Genomic DNA, 8,466 nt, shown 5'->3' on the forward strand with positions numbered 1-8,466 from the left:
GTCTTCTTTACCAGTCCACCCTGCTGCAGCTTTGTCAGGTTAGGATCTAGTCCTGGCTCCATCCTGCTTTCTGCCCTTCTCCAGTGAGCCCTTGGTGATCTCCATGATCTGGTAGATATCCAAGGCTTCCCCTGCAGAGGGATTGTATCACACTATTAATGTTTTGTCTGTTCGTTTCATTCATGAAATGGTGACTTTTTTCAGTGTAGAACATTTAAAATATTTTATTGTTTGTAAAAGAAGAAAGTGTGTTTTCACTTTAACTGATTAATTAAAAACACCCTACTTTTAAAAGTGTGCAGAACTCATTGTGTTATTACCACTTAAGGAAAACCTACTGGGGTACAGCATAAACTGGGAGAATTTTCACTTTTGTTAATTTGATGCTGGTCACCTTGGGCAAAGCCGTATCTGCGCTCCAGGCCCGTGGGGTTGGACGGAGTGACACAGTCCATAGTCACCTCCTTCCGCAGAACCTGGTCCACATCGACAGCGCTGAAGAAGGCCACAGACTGAGGGAGGTCCTGCAGGCCTATCTTGTAGGCAAACATGCATCTACAGATAAAAAGAGACATTGCAGGCTTCAGTGCTTATAGCACATTGATGCAAAGTGGGTTGATTTGAGAGAGTTGAAGTTTAGGTTGATGGAACTCTAAGAAACCCTCAGGGAAATATTGGATAACATTACTGATAAACACACTTTACATGGTACCTAGAAATAGCCCAACAATGCCTATCAGGCCTCCCACACTTTGGGATAAGGCTTGTGATTGCGTATTCACATTTAGTCATTTAGCAGACGCTTTTATCCAAAGCAACGTTTAAAGGAGAAAACTATCAAGCTACGAGCAATAGAGACCTAGTGTAACAAAAAATACTACTTTACATAAGGAATAAAAAGTGCAGGAATATAACTACTGTAAGTGCGAGTTCAGTGCTAGTTAGAGAAGAACGCATTAGAGGAAAGATAAGGAGAGGGAGAGGAAGCACAAGTTAGGAGAGGAGGTGCGCCAGGGTCTGACCTGGTCAACAGGTTGGTGATCTGCAGGGCTAGGGCTGCTCGATAGCGGTCCTCGCTACACACCAGGTAGCGCACCTCATCATGGATGCTGATGCAGAATCGTCCATCAATGTCATGCTCCTCTAGCAGCCAGCGCATGGCGACCAACATCAGGTGCAGATAATCCACCGCTGAGCTCTGCACCACCCAATTCACTCGGCTGGTGATGAACTGACCACACAATCAGTTTTGATAACACTTTAAAAAGCCTTGGGTACCATGTAATACAATTGACCTATATAAGGCCATGGTATTATACATTAGTTTTACATTATACATGAAATACATTATACATGCAAAGTACCCTATATTACTGAAACCCCTCATAAGTATAATATTCTTAAGGCTAGTGAGAGACTCAAAGCAATGTTTTCTTTGTTCATTAGTCAGTTGGTAGGATAGTTGTTGTAGAGTGAACTCTAGGTAGATGAACGGAATGAGGAAGCTGTTGGTATTGTAATAGGTCTCACCTCGTCCCCCACTGCGGAAGGTTCCAGGGCTCGTGAGATCCTGCACCCCAGCACAGGGGTGGCTGGCTCAGGGGAGAGGGCGATGTTCTCCAGCTTGTTGAACATCTCTGACTCCGTGCCGCCTGCCCAAACACGTTTCCCAGCTATATCCCACCTGCGCCTGCGGGAACTGCAGGACAGAGAGAAACTCCTGTAAACATTCTCATAAGCAAACCGCCTGCTAATCACCAGTCAAGACCGTCTGGTCTCTCTATCAAGTCTCTTGTTAGACGCGGATCCCTCACCCTTGAGCTGCTGTCCGCTGTATCCTGCGCACATCCTGCATGGAGACACTTCCGTCATCGGCCCTCTCCACCTCCATGCCCAGTTCCTTCAGCAGCCACTCCCCATCCTCATTCAGTTGGCACCTGAGCACAGGGTCACCCATGGAGAAATGTATCTCATTACTTATTACCTTTGACATTACCTTACGTAAAGTAGCATTTATTGTTACACTAGGTCTCGTAGCTTGATTGTTTTATCCTTTGTTAGTTGCTTTGGATAAAAGCGTCTGCTAAGTGACAAAAATTGTAATTGAAAATGTATTTCATCAAATGACTCGGCACCAATGGAAGGCTGGAAGGATCAGATTAGAATTGTTTCTCAATTTCAAGAAAATCATTTGGCTTGTTATCTTGAGTTAATAAATCTCATGGAGAAATGTATCTCATTACTTTAGTCATTACTTATTACCTTTGACATTACCTTACGTAAAGTAGTATTTATTGTTAAACTAGGTCTCGTAGCTTGATTGTTTTATCCTTTGTTAGTCGCTTTGGATAAAAGCGTCTGCTAAGTGACAAAATGAAAATGTATGTCATCACATGACTCAGAGATCACACCACAAACCATGGTACCTGTTCTAAGTCAGCAAGGGAAGGCTGGAAGGGTCGAATATGATAGAATGTAGAATGGTTTCTCAATTTCAAGAAAATCATTTGGCTTGTTATCTTGAGTTAATAAAATTGGCCCCACTTGTCACTCATAGCCATTGTAGATGAGTTTCTTATAGTTTGCTGGACCATTTCCAAAGCCTCCGGACGAATAAGGAATGGAGGATGGAGCCCTACCTGCGTAATCCTTTGGTGAGCGAGTACATGTGCCGGGCCTTGCTGGCGGCGTCGGGCTGACTGAGCCGGTGGTTGAACTGTATAAGCAGACGCTCTGCAAAGGGCTGGCCGGCACCATAGATGCGGCCATAGTTGAAGACCTTGGCGTGCTCGCGGCTGATGCCAACTGCATCTGCGGTGCGGCTGTGCAGGTCTGTGCCCTGACTCTTCTTGCCTTGGAGGGTCATCCAGCCGAATGCTGTGCAGCCTGGAAACATGACCAACCACAACAAATAATAATTTAACTTCACTCACATGGAAGCAAACAACTTAACTAGACTTTGTGGAGATGAGGTACACTGTCCACTTCTTATATCTCACCATGCATGGCAGCAAAGTGGGCCTCTCCTAAAACTGCAGCTATCCAAAGTTCCTGGGAATCCACGTCAGCCCCCACCAAGTGATACCCTGGAGGCACCTGCACCATGGCCTTCAGCTCACTGCCCACCCGGTCACGCTGATGGGTAAACATAAGACACCACACACACTCAATAAAGGAACTCTAAATGGCCATCAGAGTTCAGAGAGATAAGGCGACAGTTTCTATTACATGGTCCTTGATATATTGTAACTGCTGTATGAAATAGCATATCAACATCTATAGCAATAGATCAAGAGCAACTGTTCTTACATAAACGTAACGTACAAGGTAGGATTAGGACTGGGGTTGTTCTTATATTAAGAGATTATTTTAGTGCTTGGACTGAACATTTGAAAATGAATGGTTATATACTGTGCTAAGTATATTTTACAATACACGAGTAGGCAGACATTACCCGAGCATTGCTAGCCGTCAGCCATGTTGCCTCCACAGCCCTACGAGTCACTGTTCCTGCAGTGATGACCTGTGGCAAGATGGCACCATACTGTCCCTCATCATCATAGTCATTATGTCTGTGGAGGGAGGGGAGATGGATTATTCATGGACTGTGATTAAAACACACCACTATTTAGGTAATATCAAGCTTGCTGCACTGCCACATCGTGACGGATATTGCTGACAGACCTGCTCACAGTGCGAGGAAGCTCTCCCTTACGCAGCCAAACCACCTTCTGGGAACTAGAGGAGTTACGTGAGAGAGGACATCAATTTAAAACAGAAAAGAAAGATGACCCATGTTAATTACATCATTTAAGACATAAATTAATATGGATTAGTGCCTAAATATTCTCTTCAGTTGAGTAATCAGGACATTAAAGAGGGTAGCTAACAAGGTTTGACGGGAAGGTACCTGATGCGGTTCTGGGCATTTCTCCAGAATGAGATCATTTTATTAATTTCCAGAGCCCGAGTGGCATTTGTGCCCCCTCTGCCTGCCTGAAGGGTCCCGTCCTCCATCTTACTCAAGAAATCCTTGGAGAAAGGACTGCCCACATTGTTCTCATTCCCATCCTATTACAGATGAAACATTATTATTGAGGACATGCTACTGGGTACTCGTTATTGCATTTGTAAAATGTACAATGTCTATGTACACACCAGTTCAGCCTAACAGAAATATACCTTATGAGGTAGTTTGAAAAACCAGCACCCTGGGATATTGACATCATTATATGGACCGTTCCCGTGGTGATAAGGGCACTGGCTTTCCTCTGGTGGACCATCATGTTCATTGAGTTCCTAAAACACAACATGAAGTGTCTAGATGAAAAAAGCCACAAAACAAATCACACTTAAAGAGAGTTTAGCAAACGGTTGCAGTACCTTGACTTTCTTGACCCTTGACTTGCTTTTGACTACAAAATCATCCTCAGCCACATCGTCCAGGCGACCCAACTCCTCCGCCTGCTCAGACACACACAAGGTAGCTTAAACCACGTCACAGCTGACACGGAGACAACAGTCTCTACCTGAAACGTTAAGTATATGTCCAGAAATGCTTACTTGCTGCCACACAGCACTGTTACTCAGCATGAGGTCATCAGGCAAGGGGGTGTCCAAACATTGTGGCTGCTCCTTGCCTTTCTGCTCACAGTACTCTCTATAGATGCTTTCGATAGCCCTGTGAGTCAGCATTTATTTTCAAGGTCAGAACCACAGCTCTTCAAAATCCCCAAAACAAAACAATCCCTGCCATGACCATACATAGGAGCTTCTGCTGAACATAATATTTGCCCATGGCTCACCTGTGTGGGCACACTGGGCCCAGTTCCTCCTCCTCGGAGTCCAGGTTGTCCTTGCGGCCAGGCACCAGGTAGCCCCAGCCGTGCAGCTCCGTGTAGTGCAGGGGGAAGCCATCCCAGGTCAGCCCCATCAGTTTGGGGGTCACCCTCATCTGCAGGCTGATCAGACTAGCCCCCGGTGACCAGTCCTCGCTCTCTGACAGCTTCACACACAGCTTACGATACCAGCTGAGTGTGAAGAGAAGATGACATTTGACAAAAGGTAATTATCTCATTTTAAACCAATGAAATGAAGACTGTTTAGTTCAAATCAAGGAAAATCTTTATTATTGATGATATTTTTGTATACGTTAGTGTGAAAAGGAGGTCAAGCAGAACGCACCTAGGATGACCAGGCAGGTGCTGTCTCCTCTTGGGTAAGCAGCTGACTGTCTGCTTCAGTCTTTCCAGCACTTCTTTACTGGGGTCCACACCATTCAACTCCTCTTCAGACAAGGGGCCAGGATCTGCCAGGCCAGAGACAAGATCATTTTCAATCTCAATCCCAATGAATTTCTTAAAACATGTATTACGTGTCATTACTACTGCACTCTACTGAGCATAAGGTGTGCTCTAAACAGGCACAATGCTGAAGCTGTTAAACTAGAGTTGATGCGTTTTCTGTTATTTTCTATTTATCTCTTACTTACCCACATTTAAGTCATCTGATGGAATGGCAGGTGGTTTGTCCTCTTTTGCTTTATCTGCCGCCTTCTTTTTTTGCGTCACCTTCTTCTTTTTGAACTCTTGAACCTCCCAGTCCAAGTCCCACAGCCAGGGGTCTTCCTTGTATCTGACGGGATAAAATTAAACCAAACCCCATGGGGTTTTAAAAGGAATATTAAGTACATTGATTTTTTACTGATTTTTTTAATATACATTGAATACCATTGATTAACAAGAAAAACATTGGTCATCAAAGAGGGACTTCTTATACACCACAAGGGGGCAGTAAAATATCAGTGAGAACTGCAGTAAGTAGAGTTTACGTAAGAGAAACAAACTACATAAACCAAAAGGCCCCCACCTCTGGCCTTCCAAAAGCTGGCAGGCATCATCTGCCAACCTTATCAGGGACTTCTTCATCTCTTGCTTCAGTTCGTCATACGTGTCCTGAGCGTCCTCTATATAGCGCTGCCAGTTCTGATTGACAGGCAAGTAGCTCACACCCATCTCCAGCATCCCTGCAAACGTGACTGGGTGAGGGCACCTGAGGGCAGAGAGAGAGAGAGTGATCTGATTGGGTGAGGGCGCCTGAGAGCAGAGAGAGAGAGAGAGAGGGAACTGATTGGGTGAGGGCGCCTGAGGGTAGAGAGAGAGAGAGGGATCTGATTGGGTAAGGGCACCTGGTAAGGGCAGAGAGAGAGGGATCTGATAGCAGAATCAAATATAATCAATGGGAATTTATGTAATTTTGAAAAAATATAGGGACCACAACAATTTGACTCGACCCAATCCCCACCCCAACGATCCAAGAAATGCCATAACAACACAGGTAATGTTTAAATGTCCTGACCTCTCCATGAAGAGTGGCAGCTGTTGAGTGAACACCTCGTGAGTCGCCAGCACATCCAGGGCACAGTACTGCATGAGCTCCTGCCATGGACAAGACACGACAGTCTTAGCTGAGGGGCTTTGTTTTGTATGTCTGAGATTCATTCTGCATGTGGACAGTGGACACCTACCTGAAAGTTGTCTCGCACGTCTGTCATGCTGCCCTTCACAAATATCTCACGGGCCTCTTTCTTTAAGGGCTCTCCACCAACATACAGTGCATGGACATCAACCAGGTTATTGATACTGCTGATATCAACCCAATCCCAGGAGCCAATCTAAGGGTAAGACATATACACAGACCAGTGAGGCACACAGTCTTCACTCTATTGCAGCATTTTTTGATACACGCAATATACTAACTTTAGGGTACTTTAAGGTGCAAGCAGGTATGAAACAGCAAATGACTCAGGTTCAATTTATGTTTAAGTACTGCAGATAGGAAGCAGATGAGGCAGGAGTTTATCTAATTATTTTTGGGTTAACGGGAAAGAAGCGGACTAAAATGTTAGTGGATGTGATCAGATCAAATGGATGTGGACAAACCTTCGGCCCCTCAGTCCGCCTCTTCATTTTCTTCATATGTTCTTTGACTTCCTGCAGGCCTTTGCGCTTTCCATACTTGCTGGCCATCCAGAGGGACCGCTGAAACCCGGTCAGTCCAGATATCGCCATGTGAAGACTCATGGTATCCAAGAACCGAACTTTGGAGCCCTACGTGGTTGAAAATATTGCGTAATTCATCCACTTCAATCAAGGGTAGGGATGGTTAAAAGTAAATCACACTGAACTTCTCATGTACGATGGCAAATGTGTTAGCACTTAGCAGGCATACATGCATTAGTCAGTGTGGTTCTCACAAGTAAGACTTGCCTTTAACATGTACTGTTCCTTGATGTAAGCACGGTCAAAACTAACGTTGTGTCCCACTACCAGTCGTTCCAGCCATGTACCCATTGGGGGCCGGATGGAGTTGCCAGTGGTCTCCAAAGGAATAAGGTCAGCTGGTGAAAGCTGCTTAGACCAAGTGTACCTATCCTCAATCAGCCTTTTACTGCACCAGGAGTACCTGAAAAGCAAAGGGACCAGCACATCAGACATAATATAATACAAATGATCTATATAGTTCAGTCAAAAACAAATCCTAAGCTGTATACAGAAAGAGGTGCCACTGCAATGGATTGGTTTTTTTTTTTTTTTTTACCACGCAGAGGGGGACACAGCTACGGCGAGCGTAGGACAGTGCCCTTCTGCCATGCACACCTCCACGTCAAAAACCAAGGCCTTCTCCTCAGGAAAATCCACTCTTTTGCATTCCCCGTCCGGTCCATAGCGACTCCATCCCACCTCCCATGCCCAGGTCTGGGGCATTGGGGGCAGCTGTGTAAGCTGAAGCAGACTGGCCGCCTCCAGGTAAGGCAAACTCTGCGTCTGAGCCAGTATACGGAAGTGTTCGTCAATGTCGCTGCCATACATTTCTGGCAACTTCAGCTCCACGTCGGGGAGAAGCGCGGCTTCTTTGCCCCAAAGCTGATGCTTCTGTAGGTGCTTGATACTCCGCTCCACGTTTTCCTGCATGTATACTGGCTCCAATCCGCGGAATATCTGCTTGTGCAGGTTTGCAGACATCATCTGGATGTTGAGTGGGTTTATTCTTCTCTGTGGACATTTGGGCGCCTGTTCCAGGTAAGGCTCTGCCGAGGAACTTCGCAACCTCCTGAGCTCCAGTGCAGGGTACCGTCGTGGTCGATACTGGAGTAACCATAACCGCAACATTTCGCTTCAGTTTTATCTGATATAAAACAGCGCCCGCCCTCCACGTGCATTTCAGAACTTCATGCGCTAAAAATATGCGTTGTGTCCAACTATAATTTACCCTCGAATAACCGCTGTCACTAATATCACCACGGACAAATGAGAGACAGGGAAGGCTTCCGCTCACTACAGAAACACGTTGGAAATGTCAATAACCATAAACACTTGTTACAGAGTATGCCTAGCTCACTAGCGACACTCTACGGCGCGGATGTTCAAGCTGGTTGAACCAGGAAGTTGGTAGGTTGTAAAATAA

The 8,466-nt window shown here is 45.5% G+C and overlaps 1 protein-coding gene across 1 annotated transcript; it reads right to left on the reverse strand.

The window, feature by feature from the left end:
- Nucleotides 1-3: 3 nt before the first annotated feature.
- polg (polymerase (DNA directed), gamma) lies at nt 4-8,207 on the reverse strand. Its single transcript, XM_080842791.1, has 22 exons — nt 7,600-8,207; nt 7,269-7,464; nt 6,942-7,109; nt 6,527-6,673; nt 6,358-6,437; nt 5,869-6,051; nt 5,492-5,634; nt 5,185-5,308; nt 4,806-5,030; nt 4,564-4,681; nt 4,384-4,464; nt 4,183-4,299; nt 3,911-4,071; nt 3,685-3,738; nt 3,455-3,572; nt 3,000-3,135; nt 2,640-2,886; nt 1,815-1,937; nt 1,531-1,699; nt 1,023-1,231; nt 395-555; nt 4-131 (listed from the first exon to the last, which is right to left on the reverse strand). Exons 1-22 carry the CDS (start codon nt 8,169-8,171, stop codon nt 40-42), a joined length of 3,624 nt encoding a protein of 1,207 aa, XP_080698917.1. The 5' UTR covers nt 8,172-8,207; the 3' UTR covers nt 4-39.
- Nucleotides 8,208-8,466: the final 259 nt, after the last annotated feature.

The sequence above is a fragment of the Sprattus sprattus genome (assembly GCF_963457725.1).
Source record: "Sprattus sprattus genome assembly, chromosome: 7".
In the NCBI taxonomy this organism is placed as follows: Eukaryota; Metazoa; Chordata; class Actinopteri; order Clupeiformes; family Clupeidae; genus Sprattus; species Sprattus sprattus.

Bases quoted from the DNA above. Each gene is read 5' to 3' on its own strand.
- polg (XM_080842791.1), bottom strand. From the start codon at position 8,171: ATGTTGCGGTTATGGTTACTCCAGTATCGACCACGACGGTACCCTGCA. The intron at 7,110-7,268 runs GCAAGTCTTACT...TCAACCACGTAG, and splicing joins AGGAACAGTACATGTTAAAG to GGCTCCAAAGTTCGGTTCTT. The intron at 4,682-4,805 runs GTGAGCCATGGG...GCTGACTCACAG, and splicing joins GGCCCAGTGTGCCCACACAG to GGCTATCGAAAGCATCTATA.